At 40.9% G+C, this 27283-nt stretch overlaps 1 protein-coding gene across 9 annotated transcripts in view; it reads right to left on the bottom strand.

The window, feature by feature from the left end:
* Positions 1-17: 17 nt before the first annotated feature.
* The window catches only part of pcm1 (pericentriolar material 1), a 31555-nt gene continuing 4289 nt past the window's right edge, over positions 18-27283 (bottom strand). For 4 of the 9 annotated variants that reach the window (XM_079674437.1, XM_079674434.1, XM_079674436.1 and 1 more), the window contains exons 6-40: positions 26876-26995; positions 26472-26658; positions 26083-26192; positions 25537-25810; positions 25298-25448; positions 24774-24989; positions 23736-23902; positions 22477-22706; positions 21127-21269; positions 20855-20984; positions 20199-20366; positions 19893-20074; positions 19504-19710; positions 19110-19419; positions 13947-14092; positions 13603-13856; positions 12898-13078; positions 12484-12791; positions 11773-11934; positions 11482-11538; positions 11120-11292; positions 8171-8299; positions 6544-6664; positions 5998-6159; positions 5780-5877; positions 5410-5544; positions 5114-5317; positions 4080-4139; positions 3817-3985; positions 3319-3467; positions 3150-3213; positions 2799-3034; positions 2560-2652; positions 841-964; positions 18-713 (exon numbers count right to left, since the gene is read on the bottom strand). In XM_079674437.1, coding sequence (XP_079530563.1) covers positions 688-713; positions 841-964; positions 2560-2652; positions 2799-3034; positions 3150-3213; positions 3319-3467; positions 3817-3985; positions 4080-4139; positions 5114-5317; positions 5410-5544; positions 5780-5877; positions 5998-6159; positions 6544-6664; positions 8171-8299; positions 11120-11292; positions 11482-11538; positions 11773-11934; positions 12484-12791; positions 12898-13078; positions 13603-13856; positions 13947-14092; positions 19110-19419; positions 19504-19710; positions 19893-20074; positions 20199-20366; positions 20855-20984; positions 21127-21269; positions 22477-22706; positions 23736-23902; positions 24774-24989; positions 25298-25448; positions 25537-25810; positions 26083-26192; positions 26472-26658; positions 26876-26995 — 5646 coding nt within the window. In that variant the 3' untranslated portion in view covers positions 18-687. The remainder of the gene's footprint in view (positions 714-840; positions 965-2559; positions 2653-2798; positions 3035-3149; positions 3214-3318; positions 3468-3816; positions 3986-4079; positions 4140-5113; positions 5318-5409; positions 5545-5779; positions 5878-5997; positions 6160-6543; positions 6665-8170; positions 8300-11119; positions 11293-11481; positions 11539-11772; positions 11935-12483; positions 12792-12897; positions 13079-13602; positions 13857-13946; positions 14093-19109; positions 19420-19503; positions 19711-19892; positions 20075-20198; positions 20367-20854; positions 20985-21126; positions 21270-22476; positions 22707-23735; positions 23903-24773; positions 24990-25297; positions 25449-25536; positions 25811-26082; positions 26193-26471; positions 26659-26875; positions 26996-27283) is intronic. The other 5 variants (XM_079674441.1, XM_079674439.1, XM_079674438.1 and 2 more) reach the window with 5 other exon arrangements.

Below are 27283 nucleotides of genomic sequence, written 5' to 3'. Positions count from 1 at the left end.
TTTTCAATACACACATCATTCTTTAAAGTTCCAGCATTTTATTATTTCAAACTTATTACTTTAGTCAACATTTTAATTACATGGAAATCAATGGAGGGAAAACAGAACAGTATATAAAGATGTGTTAACAGGGATAAAATGTAAACCTAAGCTTTGAGCTCTGAAGAAGGAAAAAGTGTTCAAGCTGGGGAAAGGAATCGCTCTGATCAGCCGGGCTACAACTGAACTTCAATCCTTCTGTCAGCTCTGTATCATTAGGAGTCAAGTGCAGAAAGACGAGCCGTGTAACAACAAGGCCAAGACAAAAAAACACTTAAAACCAAATCACAATACATGTTGAATCCCAGAACCAAGGAGACTAAGGCGAATCTGAACAGGAGTTTAAGGACTATAAAGATTCAGACAGAGGCTTAACTGTCAATCATCAGCAGCATAAAGACCACCCCCTCCCCAGATCACCCACAAATCACAATAAACATTCGGGGATAAAATAAACTAAGTGTTGATTATTTGTAGTTTTATCCGTTGTGTGTCAAGAGTCACAGCTAACTTGTAACAGATATTTTTGAGCCTTCGCTCTTTAAAACTAACAGAGAATCAACAACCGTACATCCAGAATAGATTGAGGGTGCAAGCATAGTGTTGCTAAAAACAAAACAGTAGATTTGGAGACATCTGTAAAAATCTTTACACGCTCTGGGCTCCGACAGTGTCTGAAAAACAAGAGAAAACATAATTTACTCTCACAGGGTTTCACTCATTATGTACAAACACACATTCCTGCATGGATGTAAACATGGCAACAAGAAACAGTGTGTTCAACTCAGCTTTAATGCTTACCTGGTTCCTTCAGGGCCTGCGGGTTTCCCACCAGCCCCGTCAGCGATTCAGTGTTCCCGTTGAGGATCTCTACTGACAGGCTGTTATTCTGCTGCTCCTCCACTATCCTCTTCTGCAGTTCCTCCTGACGGGACAGCACACAGCGGATCATGAGACAAAGAGGCTTCACAGGGGATTACACACCTTTACTTATCAGTCACTTAAAGAGCATCTTGCAGGTTTTTGTTTTTTCTACATTTATGCTTAAACTTGCTTGAAAATTACAATTAAAAAAGTGAATGCAGGATTTGATATGTTTTACGAGACATAAGGGCAGGAATTCAGAGGGAAAGGAGCAATTTTGAGCTCTGCTCTTAAAAACGGCTTTTTTTTAAGGTCATACGTCAAACGCGTCATATTACATCACACAGGGGACACATCTCCGCTCTCTGACCGCGGGTATAGTTAGTAGTTGAGTTGAGCGGTTGTGTTTTAGTGAGCTGGTATTTTTTGGTAGTTTTACATTGTATTTCACCATTTGTAATCATGGTGCAGTATTGTGTTTGTGCAGGTTGCACAAATACCAGCCTGTCAGGACATCGAGTCCACAGTAAAAAGGACCGGAGCTAGCGTTCGTTCCTGGGTGCGTTGTGCATCCACCTCCCTGCAGCACATACTCTCCACAGCTTTATCAGGAAACCGTATTACATCTCTCCCCCCCCCCCCTTCGCTGCTCTCTCTCTCTCTCCCCTCCGGTACACGGCACCGTAAGACGTAGTGTGGAGTTGCATTAGGTAACGCTGTGGGCGTCTCCTTTGTGTTTGTTTGTTTCCCCCTGTCTGTGTTGTTTGTGTGTTCGTGGTGGCTGTCACTCCTGGCTCCCGGCTCAATCTCCACTCACCTGCTGCAATCAGCTGTGCACCCTCCCAGACTACACACCTGCTTTCCATCAAGCCATTTACAACGGCATATCAACGGAGGCTCCACAACCTTTCTCCGCCAGATCGTCAAGTATCAGCCGTATCTCGCGTCTCTCCTCCGGTACACAGCACCGTAGTGTTGAGTTGCATTAGGTAACGCGAGATACGGCTGATACTTGCGCATTAGTTTCTGTTATGGATCAGTATCAACAGTCCTGCCAGTAACGTTACTATATTATCAATGTTACTTTAGTTATAGCCTGATATATGATAGCTAACTTCATAATGTTGTGATGTGACGTTAGCTAACATTCTGTAGCTAACGCCGGTCACTCACCAAGATAGCTGCCCAGTTCTCCACTGGTTCTCCTCACACCACAGCTCAATTTCTCTCCGATGGCCGTTATTTCTTCTAATCCTTGGCTGCTCCTGGTCTCTTGGACGCCTAGCAGGCTCATAATTATAAGGTTGTGGTCCGTCTTATGCATTCGAATATTCATGTTCAACTTCTTCTGTGTCGAAACTAGCATTGGGATCCATGTTTATTAATACGTTACACCGGCCGCTCTCCCCCTTGTGTCCCCCGTGTTACGTCACACGCGGGAGGTCACGTGCCGAGGCTTTTTTATGCTCAAGTGAACATTTCTTACAAAAACGACGCCAGATTTCACTGTAGTGTATATGTCTGTATATTTTTTTGAAAATCTAGTGTATTCATAATTTTCCTACACATTTATTCACAGGTGTCTTTAACCTGGAAGTTGCTCTTTAATGAAACCGTTCAGTGAGTGTTTCATTGGATGTGTCAGCTGTTACACACCTCACACATGACAGACCGCTGCAGTGGTAAGTCGTCCACCTTCACAAAGTCTTCCTCGTCAGATTTCTGACTCGTGTTACCGGAGCCCATCTCCTGCACCAATGAAAGGTAGAAGGTCAGATCACAACAGCACCGATAAAGGGCGTTCAGTTTGTTATTAGAAAGTAATGACGCAGGTAAATCGGATAATGTGATAAATATAAATATCCTGAGTTCTATTTTTTTAAGCTTGGACTTACATCTACGTTGATCATGACGGGAGAGTCTGAGTCCGGGCTGCTCGTGGTGTGGGTCTCCTTGGGGTCCTGGTGATGGGAGACTTCATCAGATGGTTCTTCAGAGGCAGCAGCTGCTCCCCCTCCTCCTCCTCCTCCTCCTCCTCCTCTCTCCTCCTCAGCGCTCTGACCCTCCTTCATGTCACGGTGCTCTGCAGTCACAGCTGCTGAGTCGTTCATTTCTGCAAAACAATGAAAATCTGCTCTAATTAATGGCCTACAAAAAGAAGGGTCTAAAACTACAAAGTCTCTCTCAGACCGAGCCAGCTTGACTCTTTATTAGCTTGAACGACATTTCCACTGTAAGCGCCTCACCGTCATGGATCTCTGAACTCCTGTGCTCAGCTCTGCTCTCGTGGGTTTGGCTGAGCATCGTCTCCTGAAGCGTCAAACAACAACAGGCTCAGACGGATAATAAATGTGTTTAATAATCAGAGATATTTGATATAAAAACTATAACTTAATGGCTAACTGTATCACTGACCTCCTGCTCCACCTGTCCATCAGCAGAAGCCTGCAATGATGTCTGGACATCCACAGGTCCGGCTTCAAACTCCTCCATTTCCTCCTCCTCATTCTCATCCTCCCCGCTGCCGTAGTTAGTCAGAGCCTGAGTCTCTGCTTTGGACAGACCTGGCAGAGTCACAACACAATGATGGCAAATGTGTGAGATGAATGCAGGTATCCACAGCAACACATCATTACATTAGACCTTATTTAAATGTTATAATCCATAATCCAGTCCTTTTTAGCATTTGATAGCGAGTTATGCTTATTTTAACAAAGCTACTGATATTACATCCTGATAGAACATTATTGTCAACTTTTCACTGACTGTCACTGATAAACCATTTAAAAATGTTGAGTAGATTTTGTTGTAACTTACTGAACAATGTACCCTGGCATATAAAGGATAACAACACATCAGATTTGACAGGATGTTTGGCTTTATCAAAGAGGCCTTTATGATATTTCCACTTACTGATTGACAGACGGATTCCCTGACCGTCCTGCTCGTCCTGCTCGTCCTCCTCTTCGTTCTCTTCGTCCTCCCCCTCTGACGCTTCACTGCTCCTGGTGTTCTTCCTCTCCCTCTGCAGGTACAGCTCCTGGAGGCTGGCCGCTCCTTCCTGCTCGGCCTCATCTTGGTCCTGGAGGAACAACAACAGAGACATTATTGTAACACAGATTACTGAGGCTCTAAGTGGTATCGACCATTTCATTATCGCTGTTTAAAGGACTGACCTTGTCTTCATCAGTGTAGGCCGGAGACATTGATGTGTCAGCACCTGCTACTGTATTTTCCTAACGGGTGGAAAACATTAACATAAAGAGTGTAATTCAGTCTCAGTCAAACAAATGCCCGCGCAGCGTCGTTTACTTTTTCCTCATTCATACTTCAGGGTTCACTTTTTCACCAATGCTTCTCCATGACTTCTCCACGACTTCTCCATGACCTTTACCTCATTTTCCATGAACAAAACAATTACTCTTACTCAGCGGTACTACTGAAAATGGTTTATTTTAACAGGGAAAAGGAAAATAAGGTGTGAAACTTGTTGTGCCTATCTAAAACAAATCAAATAGTAGGCCTACTAGCTTCTACACGCTAAGGCAACTCAAATCTCTCACCAGCAAAATACCTCCACAGTTAAATGCCATTTTACGTTTCATTACTATACGACAGTGTTTCTCAAACCTTTTCATACCAAGGACCAATTAACCAATAAAAAAACACTCGCGGACCACCCAACTCCACGAATATCAAAAAACACATCGTTTTTCTAGAACAGATTACAAATCGCCTGAAAATGGTACAAAGAAGTGGCAACATGTGTGACGGAGGTGTTGCGCTGTGTTGCTCATGCAATCGAAAGTGAAACTCAAACCTCGCTGCATTGCGGAGATATTCCCGCGAGAGTGCGGAAAAACTGAAATGTATTTATTTATTTAAAATGTGAAATGTTACCAATATACTCACGGACCACTAGGGGGCGCTCACGGACCACTAGGGGGCGCTCACAGGCCACACTTTGAGAAGCACTGCTATACGATACAGTATTTATTATCATTATAGTATTACTATTTCGGCGATTAGATCAAATATAAATTATATTTGATGCAACTTTAGTTACATTTCCATGACTTTTCCAGGGCCTGGAATTAGCATTTTGAATTTCCATGACTTTTCCAGGTTTTTAAAGACCGTAAGAACCCTGATACTTATATTATATGATATGATAAAAACTACAACGCCTGAATTTATAAAAACGACTTACCTTGAGACTGTTCTTCGCTCTCATTGGTGGCTCAGCCCTCTTCTTATTCTTGTGTTTGGTTGCCAAGGCGATGCTGCTGCTGCTGTCCAAATCCTGCATGAGCCTAAAGAAGGCGAGTTCATTGAAGAGGATCTCGGAGATCTCCACCAGAAGATCTTCGCCACATTCGTTTAGAGTACGCCCAACAAATTTACTGAGCGAGTCCTGGAGGAGAGAGGGAGGGAATGTCAGGAGAGCTGTTGACCGTCCTCTCTGCTTAGACTCGTGTCCCCTCGAGGAAGCGGGTGTTTTGATACCTGCAGTATGCCTCCCAGCTGTCTGTGGAAGAAGCGGACAAACTCTTTGCTTTCATCGTTCTGTTGGGTGAGAGTGAGGACCATGCGCCGCACAGATGTCAACAGCTGGAGGGAACACACCTCATCCATGTTCTCCTAATAACAAAACATCGACATAACAGAGTGGTTTAACCCTGTTCAAATTCACAGTGCTGCAGCCAGTAATGAAGACATATTCGTTTTACCTTTAAAAAGCTTTTAGCAATTAATTACCAACAAGAATACTTAAAAAAAAAAATAACTAAATCATCACATTTGAAATTTAAGTGCATTTTCTACTGGTAAGAATGTGACAACAATCCGCCCTGCCGCTCTGTGTGTGTTGTCCTACCTTAAGGAAAGGAATGACTTCTGTCATGATGGCTTTGATCTGACGGTCCAGCTGCTGGGTGTCGATCTGAGGGCAGTGCACATCACCAGCTGCTCCTCCTGCACACAAATCAGTATATTGAATATTTATGCTAAATGAAACAGCCATTCAAAGGCAAGGATTGTGCTGCTACGGGTCTTTGGTTGAGGTGTACTCAGGAAGGCCATGAGATGAGGTACCTTCCACTGGGGCAGCAAGGGAAGCAGAATGATGTTCAGCAAGTGAGAGTTCACCTGCACCCGTAGAGCTGCCATTGAAGGGGTTAGACTCAGCTTTAAGCTTCATGCGCTCATACTCCCTAATCCTGGCCAGAGCTTTGTCTAAATGAATCACTGTGTTGCCTATCAGAGCAGAAAAGAAAGGAGAGTGAAAAAAGAGAAAGAAAAGAGAAAGAAAAGGGATACAAAAGTTCAAAATCAATGAGGCAAGAGAGAGAAGGCAGTAATGGATATGAATGCCTCTGGTACCAGGTTTACACGACAGGATCACACGTAAGTAAGCCAGCTCCTAATCTGTGTCACTCCTAATCTGTGTCACTGAAGTGCCCAAACTCATTTCTCTAAGGTCGTTTTCTTTACTTTGAACATGTGATGTTGATCCTGAGGTGTAAAGTGGTTTATTTAGTTGAAAGGCTATACGCAAAGCAGTTGAACACCCAGATGTGGAAGCAGTTTCAGATAGGTATAGCTTCAGCCCCAAAATAATGTCTACATGCATAACCGTACCCAGGTCATCGTTAGCAAATGGTTCGAGGTTGGAGGAGGTTGACATGTTGCTGTCATTGCCCCCAGATTCTGCATCATCCCTTTTCTTCATCATGAGCCTCAGGTTTTTCTCCACCACCTCCTGAAAAAGAACAACATCTAGTTTTAGGCACCGGCAGCATATATCTGACAAGAGAATGGACCCCAAACTGTTTGGTTCATAGAAGAAAGGATGACTATAGAGGCAAGAGGTTTTTCAGCATATGTCGACTTCTCTTGCCATTCTTTAACATCGGAAGTTAAACATCATCCATCATTCCTGAACAGGCATTATTGAGACAGAAAAAAGGACCTGTCGCCCAATTAGTAGAACTCGAGGGACCTTGGTCGAGAACAAAGAACACATGTCTGATGTGGCAAAAGAGACATGGAGAGATGAGGGTCATTATCTTATAGACAGGTTTCTGAAGCCATGCTGTCAAGTTGAATTCAAAGACAATGAAGACGGTGGGAGGGAAATGAAAATGAGAGAATGAAGAGAGACATGTAGGGATGAGAAGAGACAAGGCAGGGGGAGGACGAAAGGAGGAAAGGCTGAGAGAAGCTAATTACAGATGTATTGAAATGAAGAATAGGGGGAGGATGCCAATAAGGATTGAGAGGAATACTTTAGGAGTGGTATAAGCCTCAATATGGACACAACATATTAAAGGGTTAAAATCCTGAAAATTATGTAATATTTGGTATTTTTGATCAGGACCGAAGTTGATTGAAAGATTTAGCACCAAAAAGTTTTTAAAATATGAATCTGTTATCATTTTAGAGCAGTTTTTGACAGTGGACATTTTTGTCCCGAATGACTAATGTAGGAGTTTTTTGTTTAATCTAATTTTATGCAAAAACTAATAATGCACAAAAATCAATGTTGTTGGTAGTCTTTGACATATCCAAGACTGTGATAAAAAAAAAGCCACCCCCCCCCAACATTTATTATATGGAAAATAACTGCCTTTTTTTGTACGTTTTTCATAGAGAACGCAAATTCATGTTTTCGAACTGGCAGTTAAAGGGTTAAAATCCTGAAAATAATTTGATATTTGGTATTTTTGATCAGGACTGAAGTTGATTGAAAGATTTAACCCCAAAAAGTTAAAAAATATATTAATCTGCTATCATTTTATAGCAGTTTTTGGAAGTGGACATTTTTGTCCCAAATGACTAATGTAGGAGTTTTTTGTTTAATCTAGTTTTATGCAAAAACTAATAATGCACAAAAATCAATTTACTTGCTAATCTTTGACATATCCAAGACTGTGATAAAAAAAAGAGCCAGTCCCAGGATATGATTTATATGGAAAATAACTTGTTTTCTCTGTTTTTATCATTTTTTTTAAACAACAGCGGTTTCATGTATTCAAAATGGCATTTAAAGGGTTAAAATCCTGAAAAGGATTCAATATTTGGTATTTTTGATTAGGGCTGAAGTTGCTTTAAAGATTGAACCCAAAAGTCTTTTGCAGTGGACATTTTTGTCCCGAATGACTAATTAGCGTAGTCCAATCGAATGATACCGGAGGGTTAAAGAAAAAAAGAACAAACAACATTAGGAAAGTGAGAGAACATCACACTGGGAAGATGCGTCTCTTACGGCATCGCTGGTAGCCAGACTCTCACTGGGTGTGAGCTCAGACTGAGAGCCAGCAGCCCACACCACAGGGCCGAGGGGGGGGAGCTCCTCCGCTGCACTCCTCTCCGACAGGTGTCTGCTCACTATGTCCTGCCACAAACACACAGAGACACGGTTGTCATCAAGGCAGGTCCTCAACAAGGGGACATTGTATTTATTTACAAGCCCAGCCTTATAAGAATTTTAAAGTTCTGATTGATTTAAAAACCTAATAAAAATCACACAAATAAAGATACATCGTAGATAACATCACTAACACACTCAAACCATAGTATTTTTGCTTCCAACTCTAATTCAATAAGCTTAACTGGGATACATGTATATGATACATATATGAGGGGGACCCAAGTTCCCATCAGCAAAAACACGTGGGTTTGCTATCCTGACTCCAAAATGGTGGAATGAGCTCCCCATTGAAATCAGGACAGCAGAAAGCTTACACATCTTCTGGCGCAGAATGAAAACTCATCTCTTTCGACTCCACTTCGAGCGATAGAATTAATAAGAAAGCACTCATATACTAACAAAGCACTTATATACTAACAAAGCACTTATATACTAACAAAGCACTCATATACTAACAAAGCACTTATATACTAACAAAGCACTCATATACTAACAAAGCACTCATATACTAACAAAGCACTCATATACTAACAAAGCACTTATATACTAACAAAGCACTCATATACTAACTAAGCACTCATATACTAACAAAGCACTTATATACTAACAAAGGACTTATATACTAACAAAGCACTTATATACTAACAAAGCACTTATATACTAACAAAGCACTTATATACTAACAAAGCACTCATATACTAACAAAGCACTTATATACTAACAAAGCACTTATATACTAATACAGGACTTATATACTAACAAAGCACTTATATACTAACAAAGCACTCATATACTAACAAAGCACTTATATACTAACAAAGCACTCATATACTAACAAAGCACTTATATACTAACAAAGCACTTATATACTAACAAAGCACTCATATACTAACAAAGCACTCATATACTAACAAAGCACTCATATACTAACAAAGCACTTATATACTAACAAAGCACTTATATACTAACAAAGGACTTATATACTAACAAAGCACTTATATACTAACAAAGCACTCATATACTAACAAAGCACTCATATACTAACAAAGCACTTATATACTAACAAAGCACTTATATACTAACAAAGGACTTATATACTAACAAAGCACTTATATACTAACAAAGCACTTATATACTAACAAAGCACTCATATACTAACAAAGCACTTATATACTAACAAAGCACTCATATACTAACAAAGCACTCATATACTAACAAAGCACTCATATACTAACAAAGCACTCATATACTAACAAAGCACTTATATACTAACAAAGGACTTATATACTAACAAAGCACTCATATACTAACAAAGCACTTATATACTAACAAAGGACTTATATACTAACAAAGCACTCATATACTAACAAAGCACTCATATACTAACAAAGCACTCATATACTAACAAAGCACTCATATACTAACAAAGCACTTATATACTAACAAAGGACTTATATACTAACAAAGCACTCATATACTAACAAAGCACTTATATACTAACAAAGGACTTATATACTAACAAAGCACTCATATACTAACAAAGCACTTATATACTAACAAAGCACTTATATACTAACAAAGCACTTATATACTAACAAAGCACTTATATACTAACAAAGGACTTATATACTAACAAAGGACTTATATACTAACAAAGCACTCATATACTAACAAAGCACTTATATACTAACAAAGGACTTATATACTAACAAAGGACTTATATACTAACAAAGCACTCATATACTAACAAAGCACTTATATACTAACAAAGCACTTATATACTAACAAAGGACTTATATACTAACAAAGCACTCATATACTAACAAAGCACTCATATACTAACAAAGCACTTATATACTAACAAAGCACTTATATACTAACAAAGGACTTATATACTAACAAAGCACTTATATACTAACAAAGCACTTATATACTAACAAAGGACTTATATACTAACAAAGCACTTATATACTAACAAAGCACTTATATACTAACAAAGGACTTATATACTAACAAAGCACTTATATACTAACAAAGCACTCATATACTAACAAAGCACTTATATACTAACAAAGCACTCATATACTAACAAAGGACTTATATACTAACAAAGCACTTATATACTAACAAAGCACTTATATACTAACAAAGGACTTATATACTAACAAAGCACTTATATACTAACAAAGCACTTATATACTAACAAAGGACTTATATACTAACAATACACTTATTGTAAGTCGCTTTGGATAAAAGCGTCAGCTAAATGTAATCTAATGATAACTTATTGCCAGATACATTTCACATAAATGATAAAGTACAATTCATTGGAACATATTTACAGTAAGTTAAATTAACCTCATGATTTCTCCACCTATTCTTATCTCTTCTTTATCCGCATGGTCAGATGTTAAAGGCCACATTTCAATCAGCTTTTATCCTACATGTTGAAACCCATTGTCCTCAACAGCTTAACGAATGAAATGTAAAAAGTCTCCCTTCTCCTCCTCCTAATTGTCTCTCATTATCTCCTGCAGGTCTTCCCAAAAAGCTAAGGCAAACAATATGACTTTTAAACATTTCAATTGATGCAGACCGGCCTAATTACGTCTGGAAACAGTTTGATCACAGATATGTTTCTGATCTTTTAGACACTTGACCAGATATTCTGCTAAGAAACCTTTCTGACCCAAAACCCAGACAGGAGCTTCACCCTATACTCAAATCAAACGGATTATTCTGCAAGGAGGATATAGATGTTCATACTCTACAGCAGCTACAGACCTGCAGGGAATACAGCGCCCTCTGCCGTAAGTAGTCTGTGTTCAGCAGCTGCAGCTCATGGAAGAGCTCAATGAGAAAGTGTGGACGGGACTCATTCTGGGATATTAACGTAGCCACTTCAGAGTAGATGGTCTCCCTCAGCGCCTCGAACAGGGAGAAGTCGCTGCTTGCATCTACAAGTACAAGATATGACAGATTTGTTGTTAATGTTTAATATAACTTCCTACACGGGGAAATAAATGGGAATCTGTAGTCATAATGAAAAGATTTGGTTTCGGACAAGCAAAAAGCAGAAGATGCATGAGATGTGTATGTGACATAATGACAAGCACATGAAGCTTGGGTTTGCATTGTGAGTTTACCTGGTGCTTCTGTGCATGCAATTCTGTCAGAGAGGAAGGGTGTCCTCCAAGCATAGGCTGCGAGTAGGATCAATTAAAGTGACAACAAAGACAATTAAGGCAAAATGAAAACACATGATCTGGACAAATGTGCAAAACGAATTAGAAATGGACAAGATGTTCAATTAAGGGCAAAATGGCACTTAAAAAAAAGCTTAATATGGTTCTTAACATAAAAAGGACAACAAACACAGACACAAGAGGGCTGTGGGGGGGGGGGCAATCGGATAACTTTCACGGCTTGATTCGCACCAGAGGAGAGGTCGTTTCGTTTGCTCCCCAGATTAGATTTGCTGTCGAGTTTCTCCTGGGTCAGCCTGTCCAACAGACTCTTGTTCTGATCCTTCTGACGGGACAGCGTCGCCCTCTCCTGGACAAAGTCTGCAGTGCTGCTCACACTGTCACTCTCATGGCCTGAGGGAAACACAGAACAAAAATAAACACACCGGGGTATATGCAGGAATCCTGGAGTCAAATGTAATACCTTTTAAGACCTCTTTTAAGACCCTTCCCACACATTTTAAGACCTCATCGCCACTTCGAGTTTTTAACCGGTTACATTGGCGACACACGTTACCTCACGTTTACTATATACAGTATTGATTGTCCTTCCTCCTTATCCTCCAACCATTTAGACGCAAACTTGCATTTCCCCATAACGATGTTGTTTAACAACCGGCGTAAACGGAGCTTCGCGTTCAGATGACGTCAAATCCAACGGGATGCCATAAATAAAATCCACAGAATCACACTACACACCTACGCAATGATTACATTCAGGCAGACTGTAGAATACAACCTCTTTGGACCATTTATATACGTATTGAAAACAAGCTACAAAATGTAATACCTTGGAAAATGCCGTTTAATATTTTTTAATAGCCTTCATTTTCGCTAAATTGATTTATCAACTTTTAATACTTTTTAAGACCCTGCGGACCCCCTGAAAATTCAACTTGATACCTTCACTGTTCTTGAGCCCTTTGCCCCTCCTGCGGCGGCTTTTGGAGTTGGGGGTCTTGGTTCTTGAGGCCAGGTTGGCCTGTGCAGAGGCCTTGCGTCCGGCCTTAAAGGTCTTTGTGACGGTGGTGGGATCCACAGGGTCAGGCATGGTGCTGAAGCTTTCCTGTGATGCTCTGTCAAATTCTTGATGTCTGGGATGGCGGCTGGCAAACATGGGGGAGGAGGAGGGAGACTCCTGGTGCTCCGTGTTGGACTGGTGATGCTGGACGGTGTTGTTCACATACGAGGTATTAAGCCAGCCAGACGCTCTAGAGGGGTCACATGGAGAACAAATATATCAACAACAATATTATTCAATGGATAAATATAAAAAAATGTTAATATCTTTTTTTCAGGCAGAACTGTTAAATATACCCCGTATCTGTGGTGGTGTTCAGAGGAGAGCGCTGCAGTGGAGGGGGGAAAGTCATGTACTCTGTTTTGATTGAGGCGTTGGGGTCTAACTGCTGCTTCCGTTGGTCGGGGGCGGGCTGGCCTGCTACACTCTGAGGGAACTCGCCCATGGGAGCAGGGAAGAGTGGATATAAGTTAAAGCCTGCAGAGGGAAAAAAAGAAAATATACTTTTTATTTCTGACTTTGAAAAGTGAATGAAATCATGACACTTTGGCCTTTCATTTCTGCACATTTCTGCACATCTTAACATCTATCACTTAGGGTACTTACAAATTAAAATGACTCATATCAGTAAGAGCACCAACATTAACATTGTTTACGCATGTAACAAGAATTACATGTAGAAAGAAATATTTTCTAAATGTTTTGTATTTACATTTCTAAGACATTCTGATTTTCTATTTTTGCTAAAATGCTTTCCCAAGACTTTCATGAAAGCAATGACCTATGAAATCTCATGCTTGTATTGGTTTTGGAAAAGCAAAGATGCTTTAAAACTCTACCTCACATCATAACCAGAAACTACTTCAGTTGCTCCAAATGAGACTATAAACCTTAAAGCCTCATTCATATGTGTTAACTTGTTGGTTCTAATGCATACCAATCTAGACATGCTTTGTGACAGAATTAATCCCAAGAGCTAAAAATATATGAGTGTGTCATACCGGGAGGGAATGGGGATAAGGCTGCAGTTGACATGTTGTTGGTAGAAGGCTGAAGGTTAGAGGAGAAGGGGAGGAATACACCGGGGGAGGCTGAGGGGCCGGAGCTGGACTCCTGGGACGAGCCGGGCTTCTGGGTCTGGGTCTGCCACCCTGCTGCTGAGGAGGAAGCCTGCTGCTGCTGCTGCTGCTGCTGCTGCTGCTGCTGCTGCTGCTGCTGCTGCTGGAGGAGGAGGTCGTTCAGGACCTGCTTTAGCCTGAAGCAAACATTAGAGAGAGTATCCAACATTTAAAAAGATGAACTGATTGATATAAAAAAATATTCTATTTTAAGGTATTGTTTTTACCTTTGCACGTTGTTTTGCTGCCAGGCCAGCTGGGTGTAAGACTGGTTGAGCTGGTGCATGATCAGGTGGACCTGTGGTGATGACACGTTGTTGGGAAACACACTGTACTGACCTGTCAGCAGGGTTTGCAACATATAAGAGAGTGTCTGTGGAGGGAGGCGAGAGAATGTGTTTGTTTGAAACAACAAAGGCTTGGTTAAGAAGTAGACAGGTCATTTTATAATTATTCTTTTGTTCCCTGAAATATATCAATCTGGTGCACAACATAATTGTCTAAAAAAAATCTATGTATAAAACATGAAAACACAATTTTCAAGATAAGGCCAGAGGGCTGGTTGGGCCACATGTGGTCCACCACTACCACAAACCACCACACAAACACAAGGCAAACATTTGTGAAACACCAAGAAGGGAGTTTCGGAGAAAAGCTTCACAGTGGAAGTTTTACAAAAGCTCTGTTTTTATTAACCTTTAAGGCCAAATATTGCATAGAAAAGGCTATGTTTAAAAAAAGACCCATGTACCTGTGGCCTAGGCCAAAGACCGGATAGAAAGCTATGAGCAGTGGCGAGCCGTCAGGGCCCTCTAGGCTAGGGTGACCAGACATCCCCGTTTTCCGGGTACAGTCCCCGTTTTTATTGGCCTGTCCCCGGTTAAAAATGTCCCCGGAAATGTCCCCGTTTTTTTAATATACGTTAAAATCACATATCAAGGTGAAATAAAACATTTCATGTGATGAAACACTGGGTAAACAGAGTGTACTGCTGATTATTCTTCTACTTTTGTCTTCCTGTTTCTCTTTATCTGCTCCGTAAACTCTCTCATTCTTAACTGCGCCGCTCGCTCCCTTTTCTTGATCGCCCTAACACACCCTTCACTGTCCCGTCCCGCTTAATTGTAGGAATTCTGCGTTGCGCTACTTCACTGGGTTTTGGAAACTTGCACCCTACTTTGGAGCATCTTTGATCAAATTGATCTGTGCCTGTCCATTTCGTGTAGTAGGCTTGATAGTACTGTATCCAATATTTAAAATGTTTTTTATATATGAATCACTTCCATATACAATGCCAGTGTTCAGGCCTTGGTTTGATCATTTCATAAAATAAATAGAATTCAGTCAGAAGATTTAGTTTTGCAGGTAGCGTGGAGAGTAAGAAGAGAAGAAACACTTCAGGAAGATATGTGAAAGGATAGAAGTGTAATGGTAATTATATAATTACAGAGCCTGTCAATTTATACATTGAGGAAAACAATGTGACTGTTAACCCAAGTGTATCTAATAATGTACTATCGATTTTTAAATATCAGAGAGGAAGAACAGAATGAGAAGGGAAAAACCGGAATAAAGATAAAGAAGCAAAGAGATTGTACAATAGTGAGAAAGAGAAGGAAAGGAAGAAAGAGAAGACCAGTTAAGAAAAGGGAGAAAGTTTGGAGGGGAAGAAAAAGTGAACAGAGTACGAAGAGTATACAAGGATAGTGACAAAGAGCAGAAGAACATGTGCAATGGCTCTTTCCAAGAAAGGAAAAGGTCACTTAAATGACAATATGATGAAAGAATGTTCCTTCATACGCCCAGGTGGTCAAGATGAAACAATGGTTTACTGAACCATTTGTAATTCAAAAGGTTCAGTTACCAGTGGATGAAGAACAGCAGTAATAGAATATCAACAGACAAAAAAGCATAAAGCCTCTCTCATTGCCCGTGCTGGTGTGACCTCTGTCACCACATTCTTCAAGAAGGTAGACCCTTCCCAGGAAGAATACGATCTAGCTGTGCAGGAAGGTGTCTTTGCATTACACACTTTGCGACACAATCATAGTTTCAGATCTATGGATTGCATTGCACAACTGACAAGGAAGCTTTATGAATCTAAATGTACATGTGCTAGGACTAAATGTGATGCCATAGTGAGTAACGTGTTTGCACCATGGGCAACTACCTTGGTAACACAGGTCCGACCAGGTGGAATTTGTGTCTCTGTCCATTGATGCATCCAATCATGGACATGGAAAGCTGCTGCCAATATTAGTAAGATATTGTAAGATAAATGATAGCACATCGGTGGAAACAAAACTGCTCGATTTTGTTGAACTCCAAGGAGAAACAGCAGAGGAAATTGCAGCTGAGGTCCTGGTGGTTATCCAAAAATTCAAAAAACACTTTGATCTCTTTGTCCCAGTGTGTCTGACAGTTGTGTCTCTCTGTTGAAGTGTCTTTTGATAGTATGTCATTCTGCTAGTGTTACTTGTCTGTTGTCTCTATATCTTCTACATATGTTAATTATCAAATAAACTTGAGGCTATAACCTATGTAGTTTGAAAATGTTTTGTTATTAACTATGGAACACTCAATAAGTGAGTTAATACTTTACTCTAACTTCCCTTACCATGGTTTTGAAATCAGATTTTCTGAAAGTTTTCATTAATTAGTTACCATTTATAGTAATTAGTTAGTACACATCAGTTTATTACAGCAGTTAAAATGTTCAAATTACATTGAACCAGAATTGTCCCCCCTTTTTCTTTAGCAGTAAAGAAAATTGGATATGTTAATGATATATTGACCGCAAAACTCAAAATGTCCCCGGTTTTAATTTTGAAAATCTGGTCACCTTACTCTAGGCCCTCTATGAGGGCTTAAGATATACTAAAAAATTATATTTTAAAACATTAAGAAAATATATACGGTATATATTTTTTGTTATATTTTTCATTAGTTTTACAAAAATAACTTGATTTAATTCTACTTAAAATAACATTTCCAAAGAAATAAATCCTTTGAATCTGCCTATTCAGTTTCTGTTTGAATGTGAAGGGTTAAATGAAAGATGCTCCTTTAGCCGTCTCTGAGAGGTGAAGACAGGAGCTGATTGGTGGTCCAGCTGTACATTTGCAGAGGGCCCAGCTATAGCAACTGAACGAGAGAGTAATGTCAAATGACAGTACAATTGACCAATCATATCTTCCCTCTAAATGGGTGGGCCCATTAGGAAGCTTTTCTTGTTTCCATAGCAACAATAACTTCCTGTCAACAGCGTAAACTCGCCTTCAAAATAAAAGCATGCCAAATTACACTTAGGACATACAACTGCAACGAAAGTAACAAACACAATGCAATATCCTTTACAATTTCAAAGAACACAAATTGGGTTATTTACAGGTGTTGTTTTGTGTGGAAGAGGGTCGCTTTCAGTGATGCGTTTTGCACCCCGGGCCGTTGTTTTGATATGCCACTGAAGTCTACGCTTGGATAACTTTTTTTCCGAGGGAAGGGGGGCTGGGGTCAGAGGGCCTAGGTATAAAAGTCACGGCTCGCCACTGGCTATGAGTATAGATGATTTCATTAAACCTGTAAATGATATCTCCAAATGTGGTGCAAGCTTGTGTCCATAGTCCTGGGGGGTATACTACGAAGCAGGATTTTCGCTTAGCCGGCTAACTTCAGGGGAAACTCGGGCTTTCCGGTCCTACGAAGCTGGTTCTCTTTTTAGCAGGCTAGATCTCCATGGTAACTTATGCTGTGCGGCTAACCTGGTCGGGACCAGGTTAGGTTGCAGGCGAAGAGCTCAACTCAGTGAAAGCACCGCCTGCTGACCAATCAGAGGCCAGGAAAAGGCTAGTCACTGTGACCTTTTTACCTGTGCTGGACTATGGTGATCTGATGTATATGAATGCACTTGCCAACTACCTGAGCAAACTAGATGCTGCGTATCACAGTGCTCTGAGATTTGTCACAAATTGTAAAGCACTTACTCATCAATGTACACTGTATACCAAGGCAGGTTTACCATCACTCACTGTACGGAGGCTCAGTCACTGGTACACTTTTATCTATAAAGCTATGTTGGGCAAACTCCCGTATTATATCTGTTCATTGATAAAGCAGAAAGTTGCAAACAGCTATTGTCTGCGATAGCAGGATATAGTCTTGTTAGATGTGCCAAGAGTAAGGACTGTCTTAGGTAAGACAGCTTTTATGTGCGCAGCTCCACTTGCTTGGAACGGTCTACAGGCAACATTGAAATTGAGCATTTTTATTTCTCTGAATGTATTTAAGGCACGTCTAAATGAAACGCTTTCTGACACTCTGGGTATTTGTAAATGTTGAATATGTAAATATGATATCCTCTGTTGTTTGTTTGTTTGTTGTTTTTATGTTTCATGTGGAACTAAATGATGCAGGTCTCCCTTGTAAATGAGATCGATGATCTCAAGGGACCAATCTGTCTAAATAAAGGTTTGAAATGAAATGAAATCAGAGATCAGTGTGCGGAGTTTAAAGCGATCAAGTCATATTACAGGAGAAAGGAAATACAGAAAAGCTGCCGTTGCAGGAAAGACGGGCGGCAAAAATCACCGACTGTGTGAACGTGAACATTAATAGAATATCACCTCCCATCTTCAGAGCAATCTGACTATTATAACATTAGCGTTAAAAAAAGCTTACTTAAATATCTGCCACAACATAAGTAATCGGATCAAAGTAACATTAAGTACAGTCCGCGGCATATAATGTATAATGTATCATATATTTCCTTATCAGCTGAGCCGTATCTGGTCTTGCAACACTCACAGTGTCACATACTGTATGCAGAAGTATTATTTTAAGCAACACATTAAGTTGACGAAACACTCGAGACAAATCCACTCGTGTCTTAGACGGGGCAGTGGTATCATAAACCTGTTAATGTATGCATTCAAACACTTTTTCTTTTACCAGCTGTATTCACCTTGCAGGTGCAGCTATGTGGCTTTTATCCTGGATAAAGTGTTTAAGTCATGGATGTTTAAAGTTTAACTTCTTCCTATTTCTCTAATTATATAGTTGACTTTTCATTCAGGAAGTATGACGCTGCGCTGTCAGTACGCTTCTCCATGTTCGTGATTGGTCGAATGCTCCAAATACCACCCCTTTCATGTGAACGCGCACCGAACTAGATAGGGCACGGCTGGCTTGAGCGATCCACTTGATAACCCGTGTCGTAGTACCGTTTAGCGAGAGCGCGTATGTTTTGGATTAGGCCAACTGGCTAACTCAAACATATCCAGGTTAGGTTGAACCAGCTTCGTAGTACAGGCCTCAGATCAGTGCCAGTGTATGTGTAAATAAAAAAGAAACAGACAAATGTGTCAGTGTATGTTTTTGTTCAGAGCACCAACCTGCTGGTCCTGCAGCAGCGTCTGACACATGCTGGTGCTGAAGTCCAGCTGTCTCTGCAGCTGGCTGACCTGCTCCTGCCACTGAGACGAGCCCTCAGCAAAGGAGAGCTCAGAGGCCCAGCGCAGGTTCTCTTGTCGCCGTGTAGCTCCATGCTGGCTGCTCGCAGACTGGTTCATAATCCTTGCCTGCTGATGCTGCTGCTGCTGATGATGCTGCTGCTGCTGCTGCTGCTGCTTAGCATTAGCCTTGTTCTGAAGAGATGGATTCCCACTGCCTTCACCTGAGAAGGCTGCTGGAGGCTTCAGGTTGCTGGGAACAAAAAAGATAAGTGAGCAAATCATGGTAAAATAAAATCAGCGCAATAGAATTCCTTCTGCCTGCACTTCGACTGACCTTCCTTGATTCTTCCTGTTACTGTAGGAGCACTGGTTCCTGCTGGATGAGTAGATGTGGATGTCGTCATCAGAGCTGCTATCTGCACATTCTTCATGCTCCTCTTCCTCCTCTGCACCGATCTCTGATTGATATTCATCCTCATCATCATCCTCATCGTCATCATCATCAAGGTGGCAGGGACTGGAGCCCCAGGTAGCCATTGTCCTAATTATGGAAAGAAAACAAAAAGGTAGAAATATCTTGTTTTCTTTGGAATAACTTTCAGTTTTATTTCCCAGCATATGAAAGAGAGAGAGCTCCTGTTGTTCAATGTCTCTGCTGGGGGGGGGGTCTGATATTCACTTGCAAATATCTCCTACTTTACAAATGCAACATAAGCCTCCTACCTTTCATCCCTACTGACTGGCTGTGAAGGTGAAGCTAGGCCCTCTGAGTCATCCATCTGTCTGGGGGAGTCACCGAGACCACTGCGCCTCTGGTGTTCAGCCATCAAGGACTCAAGGTGCTTTCTGCGCTGACGCAGTTCTTCCCGCAAGATCTGGTGGCGACGCATCTCAGACCATAGCTGCTGACAACACAGGAACAGAGAGGACCTGTAAACTGTGTTCTGAACGGTTCTGAAAGTACAGATCTCCTCGGACATTTGACCAATGGAAGCCAAGAGTCTTCCTGTGTGCGGGGGGGTATGTTACCTCATTGTCAGTGACTGAAGGGGAAGCTGCTTCTGGAGCCGTGGGTTTAAGCACAGCCGAGTTGGTTTTGGGTCCGGGGGGGGAGGGCAGGACTGTGGCTGGAGTGGAAACTGCAACTGGAAGCTTCCTCAGTAAGCCCTGCTGACTCACAGTGCTGGACAGAGATGACTAGGAAGGACACCACAAGAAGTTACAGGTTAAATACAAATAATGTACCCTCTAAAGAAACAGAAGATGTACATGCAGGCGTCAGTTTATTTGGTGCACCTATGTTAAAATTATGTACTCTAACAAAATATAACCTTTCATGCATGTTAACTTTTTTTAAAATGTTTTATACAAATTATTATTCAAATGTATGTTCCTTTTGGAGGCTGTAGTATGTAGTATGTCATTGATAGATATGTGGGCCACCCCCTAACTGCTCTAAAAAGGTAGGAGAAAATATAAACAAAACTTTTTCCACACATGTTTTTTAACATCTGATTTTTATACTGCTCAGCCAAACCTTGTATAGATGTGTGTGTGTGTGTGTGTGTGTGTGTGTGTGTGTGTGTGTGTGTGTGTGTGTGTGTGTGTGTGTGTGTGTGTGTGTGTGTGTGTGTGTGTGTGTGTGTGTGTGTGTGTGTGTGTGTGTGTGTGTGTGTGTGTCATACCTGGAGGTCAGGGCAAGCCCACTGCAGGTCGTGGATCTTGCCTTGGATTTCAATGAGCCTCTGGCGCTCCTCATGGAGCTGCTTCAGCTCCTGCTTCTGCTGACGCAGCTTCTCCTCGTACAGCTTCTCCCTGTGTCCATTAAAGTGTTGATGCGATGCAAAGTCATTGAATACCAAAAACACACAGCGAAGAAGGAAAAGCTGCCAACTAAGTCAAATGAATGTTTTGGGACCACTGTACCGGCAATCTTTCAGACCTTTAAACACTGTACCTGGCTTTGCTGGACAGAGTGAGTTCTCTGGGACTCTGTTTGGACCCGGCTCCCAGAGACCTAGCCACAGTAGCTCTGGTATTATTTGGCTGTTGGTGTATAGCTTCATCTTCATTAGCTGTTGTGCCATCAGTGTCATCACTCTGGATACAGACAGAAACACACAATCCATACATTGATTACATTCATATTAGATAAGACATCACATTTTCCAAGTACAGAAACAAATAAATAGTCAGCTGTTAAAAGACCCAACCTAATGTTGAACCATGACCGTGTAGTCCAAAGCTTATTATTTGTTTTATTGTTGTTTTCTATTCCCATAAAAAGGTAACCAATAGTCTTACCTGAGGGTCTAGAAGAGAGGTCTAAGACTTACCTATTAAGCATTTGATTGACAGTGGCCCTGAAGTGCATCACCATTAAATGGTTGAAACCAGAACCTCCCACCTATAACTGCTGGATTCAGAGAGTGTGGGATATCCACCACATGGAGCAATTCACATATTTATTACGCCTACAGAAAACTATATTTATTAAGCGATGGGCCCCTCTCATGCATCTACTAATACAATAAGAATTGTTAACACCTTTGTCACTTGTATTCTCTTTCCATCATTATTATTTTTGTTTATTTACAATTATTTGTCTTATTTTCCAAGGTAGGCCATCTTTATTACATTTCTTTTTTTTGCCCTGGAGTGGCACTGTATTATCATAACGGAAAATGTGAAGTTTATTGTAAAATATATTGTATTGTATTATTGTTTGAAACGGAAAAAAAAAAAAGGAACAAAAAGAAGAAAAAAAGGTAACCAATCAAGAAAACCCCTTTATTTGATTTGCTAAAGAACATTACATACACAGGACCCTGAGGCGGGGAGATAGTGGCCGACCCCTGCCACCCTGGACACAAACTGTTTACCCCCCTCCCCTCTGGCAGGAGGCTGCGCTCCATCAGGACCAAAACCTCTCGCCACCTGAACAGTTTCTTCCCCTCCGCTACCGGCCTCTTAAACAAGGCCCGCCCCCCCCCACTGACACTTACCTCAGCCACAACGTAGTCCCTATATGCATTACATTAATGCACACAATGTTCATACTGCTTACTGCACATATTTTTTATTTAATATTTTATATCCTATAAGTCATTCATAGCATTCTATTTCCATGTAAATTACTGCTTTATTTTATTTCTATTTAACTACCGGTATATTTTATTGCGGTGTCCTTAAAGATTTTTTGTTTTATATTTTATGTGTGCACCATGACATCAAGTCAAATTCCTCGTATGTGTGAACCTAGCTGGCAAAAAACCTGATTCTGATGTGATCCTGCCGTCTGCCTCACCTGAACCATGGCCACCAGCTCCTGAAGCTGCCGGAGTTTCTGCTTCGCTGTGTGCCGATGAACTTTCTGGGCGAAACCCCCGTTGTTCCCCAGACTGCTTCTTCGACTCGACCCCGAAGCCTCGCTGTCTGGAGCCGCAGCCTGCGCCCCTTCTTCATTATCGAGACGATCTTCATCCTCATCGTCATCCTTCACCCGATTATAGGGGGTGTCCCTATTGTACTGGCACTCTAAATGAGGGCAAAGATTCATATGAGATCTCGATCCCTCTTTCGATACTTGTTTCTGAAAAGAATGATTATTCATATTGTTGATAAAACAATATACTTATCACAGTATGATACGAATACTTTTGCACAAATGTGCCTCTGCCAAGTGTGAATACATTTATATAATATTGATGCTAACCATGTACCTTTAACCCTTAGATGCATAAGTGGGTCTTTTTTGACCCGGTGAGGTGGTTTTCTTGAAGTATCTTTGTAATTACATTTTTTTATCATTTCATATTCCAGCTATTCCTCAAAAAACATGTTTTGGATATCAAGCTATCCACATTTTAAATTTACATTTTAAGAAATTGTAGTTTTTTTATTACTACCCCAAGCTTCCATAAGCCACAGTTGCTGTCAGGAATACATTCACTGTAGAACACACAGACTACATCACAAGTGACACCTCTCAGGAAGATTATTTTACACAGCAAGATCTGATACCTGTCAGTATAATAATAATAATAATATTAATAATAATAATAATAATAATAATAATAATAATAATAATAATAATACATTATATTTTTATAGGGCTTTTCAAGGACTCAAAATTGCTTTACAATATAAGGGAAGGTTAGGGTGGGGGGTATAGGACTATCAAACTTGGTCAACCGGCATGGATTGATGGGGGGGGGCTATGAGTAGACAAAAGGAGAAGAGATGAGTTTGGAAAGGGACTGGAATACTGTGAGGGTCTCAGAATAGCGGAGATCTTTTCATCGATATGTTCAAAACGTTTTTTTTCCAAATGTAAAGAATTTTTCTAAAATTAGAAATAGTGAAAAATTAACCAAAATATAATACTAAATATTATACAAGTGATTTTTCTTAAACAAAATGACAAAAATGGCGTAAAAACACATTATTCTAATACGGGTCCTTTTTGACCCACTTATGGAAGGGTTAAAGAAAATACAATACTACACAAAGGAAGATGACCATCAGCTGTAACACGGTTCTATGCAAGCATGTGCATGAGTGTACCTATGGCTGATGGGATGTTGAGGCTGCGGAGGTTGGCTGCGGACCGGTTGTTGATCTCACACTCGGTGTTGAGTCTGCCATCACGGTTGTTAGTGGCGCTGCCCCTCACAGCGCGCCTGTTGGTCAGGCTGTTCAAGTCTGTCCAGTTCCCGCTGCGCTGTGGGTTCCTACAGACAGAAAGGGCAGGGACTGTTATTTAGACATCAAAAGGCCAGAAGGAGAATTCAACACACTGTAACTTGAGCACAACAACAACAACACAACAATCTCCTCCAATTGGAAGGGTTTCAGTATAATAGAGAGGCGAAGTCCCTGCCCTTCCGGGGACCTCCATTATTTTCGGAAAAAGTATGTATTGAAGTCAATGGGGAGAGGAAACGTATCTTTCGATCCGTTTGAATTGAGCCACGAATTACACATATGATGTTTGTCAATCTTAAAAAAGAATGTCCATGTCAAAAAAGTCACAGTTTGTCGTAAAACTGTTGAAATATAAGACTATGAAAAATACGCAACTAGAAAGACTACAAATCCCAGAATCCCGGTCCTGCATGCTGGCTCTTACGAACCGACTAACTCCCCTTGTGTGTATGTACAGCTCTCAACATGCCCAGACTTGGAGTGATTTTCACCTCGTTTAATACTTTTCGCCTCATTCTGAAAGAAAGAGGTGAAATGTGTTAACTTGACGGACGTCTTGGTGTGTGGTGCGAGATGGGAGATGTAGTTCATTAAGTGGTTTCACACAGAAAAAAGTGTTACTTCACAGTTTTACGACACATTTTAATTTTTTTTACTTGCAAAATTATCTTTTAAATTGACAAACATCATATGTTTAATTCGTGGCACATACTTTTCCCGAAATAAGGTCCCATGGAGGTCCCTCGGAAAGGGAGGGACTTCGCCTCTCTGTGCAACAATTTTGCAACATACTATACAATGACTTTCTTATCACATATTATCTTACGAATGTTTTATGAACTACAATAACATGACTCTTCATTTAACCTGAAGTATACTTGTGGAAACAAAACACACCTGATGTTGGTTACAGGCTGGCGGTTCTCCTGCTCAGAGTCAAAAAGGGCATCAAACATTGAACTGTCCTCTGTCTCATCTTCTTCCTCCTCTTCCTCATCATCATCCTCTTTCACATTCTCATTGACCGCGTCCACCATCATATCAGAAGTCTGCTCGTAGTACTGAACCAGTTCCCGCAGTTCATTCAAACGTTTGTGGACCTCCTTTAGCTTCCTGTGTAAGGAAAAGAACAACAAAAGTTTAGATGAAATGTGAATGTGTACCAGGCTAAATAATAATAAAGGTTACGTCAGACAATTGCAAAATGTCTTCACAATTGCCCTTCTCCAAAAATGAATTGTGTTGAGTCACCTACAGAAAAGCACCTCCAGAAAAGCATGGGTGCTAAGCGACGTGATCAAGAAAACTTTAGCAAAGGCTAAAACTTGTTGGCTTGCCTGCAAGGTTTCACTACACTCTGTACAACTCCCTGCTGCTGATATCTGAGCTGCCTATTCAGCTGCGTGTGTTTTCGTGTTTACCTGAGCTTGTCTGTGGAATTGGAGCTGTTCTGGTGTTGTGTGAGTGAAGGATGAAAGGGAGTGGAAGCTGAGGCCCCATTAGAGCAGAGAGCAGATGGACAGTCTGATGACGCTCCCATACTCAGACTGCACTGTGTTGACAGGCCACGACCTGAAAAGAATCACTTACAGTTTATCTACACTTTATAGGTAGAAAAGCCACATATTACGGCAAAACATGCCTTTGAAAATACTCTTACATGAGTTGTTGTTTAGTGTCTGGTCTCTGAGTGAATGCAGCTCCTGTAGGATCTTGTCCATGGTTTGCTTTTTGTCTTGGAGTTCTTGGAGCTTAGTGAGTTTGGCACTGGCAGCTGTTGCCCCCATGTCTAGGCCAGTGTGGGGGCCAGAGGCCGAGTGGAGGAGAGGCCTGTGCTGAGGAGGACCAACAGCCTGGGGAGCCCGAGACCAGCACACCTCTCTGGAGAGGGAAAGGCTCTCTGCCTGCCGACGGTTGTCTGGCACTGTTTTAGTCTACAAGACATAAATAATCAAATACGTGAGCTAAACATTTGTTATTTAACAGTTAATAGATATTTGCCCATGTTGACATGGCTTGTCAAGTCAGAGGTAGACTAAGGGTGAACAAGCCATAATTACAGATGAGAAGTGATGCAAAGTAAATAGCTTAACATAGTGACATAATGCGGCATTTAGTCAGAAGACAGTTCGGAGCAGGAAGCAGGAAATATTTGCTTTTATTTAAGGAGGCAATGGCAGCCCAAATGCATATTCTACTACTGTACCTGAGAATCATGCAGCTGGTTGTGGAACCGCTGGATCAAATCGTTCAACTCGTCATTCAGTTCTGATGTGATGCTCAGGCCAGAAACACTGCCTGTCGTTTCTGTGACAACTAATGACAACAACAAATGTCAAATGTATTAAACCAGGTGAATGTTTGTTTAATTTATGTTCAGCAACAAATATGACATTAAGTGGATACATTTCTTGACATATTTACGAGAATATACTAAAACACAAATATACCTTCTATTAATACAATCATTTTGTGTAATAACTGTTTCTTAAAAAGGATATCAACTGAGTTCTCATTGATGTATTTCAGTTTGGAAGAAAAGTGATCTATACTTCTGTCTGCGATTGTGAATAGGCCTGTGACTGTGTATCTCACCAGTGTCTTCAATCACAGCCAGTGCTTGCTCTGCACTGTCCTGCATGGCCATTAGTGCTTCCTGTCGGCCCTGCAGGGCCCTGAGCTGCTCCTGCTGCTCCAGCATCTTCTTCAACAGCTCGTGCTGCTTACGCAGATTCTCCAACTCTTCCTTCTGGTCAGCTCGCACCATTTCTGTCCGTCCGCCCTACAATAGTTCCATCCAGATAGCATTACAAACACTGCACAAAACAAAACACTGCTGGGATGCTACTCAGCAGGAAAAGGGAACAGAGGCTTATCAGGTACTGACACAGCAAATACATCTAACTCACAACGAGAAAAGCAAATCAAAGAAAAATTGCTTTCTTTACATAAATTGCAATGACCTTTTAATTATAAAGGTTTAAGGCAAAGGTACACACCGTTCCATTCGAAGCATCTGAGGATCGGACCTCAATGTTAAGAGAAGTGCTCTCAGCAAGTGAACCTGAGCCCACTGCGGAGTCCAGGGTCCCCACCTCATCCTCATCATTCTCCCGTGTCTACAGACGTATTGGAAAAAGCAGCAAGAGACTTAATGATAACTGAAAAGGAAAGTATGCAGTACACCCTTTTTCCAACAATTGTTTGACATATCTTATCAACCTAAAAGCTGTACATTATTCAAAACTGAATAAGCTCCTCTAAATGTTATATGAGAATGTTTATTTATAGATATGGTGAGAAAAACACTTGCAGTTATTTAGATTTCCCTTTTGCAAAACAGAAAATTAAGTGCCTGCAAATACTACAATATATTTCACAGAAACGCTCCATTGAAGGCAAAGTGA

This window comes from Notothenia rossii (assembly GCF_949606895.1).
Source record: "Notothenia rossii genome assembly, chromosome: 1".
NCBI classification, from domain to species: domain Eukaryota; kingdom Metazoa; phylum Chordata; class Actinopteri; order Perciformes; family Nototheniidae; genus Notothenia; species Notothenia rossii.
This window is presented reverse-complemented; position numbering and strand designations above follow the sequence as displayed.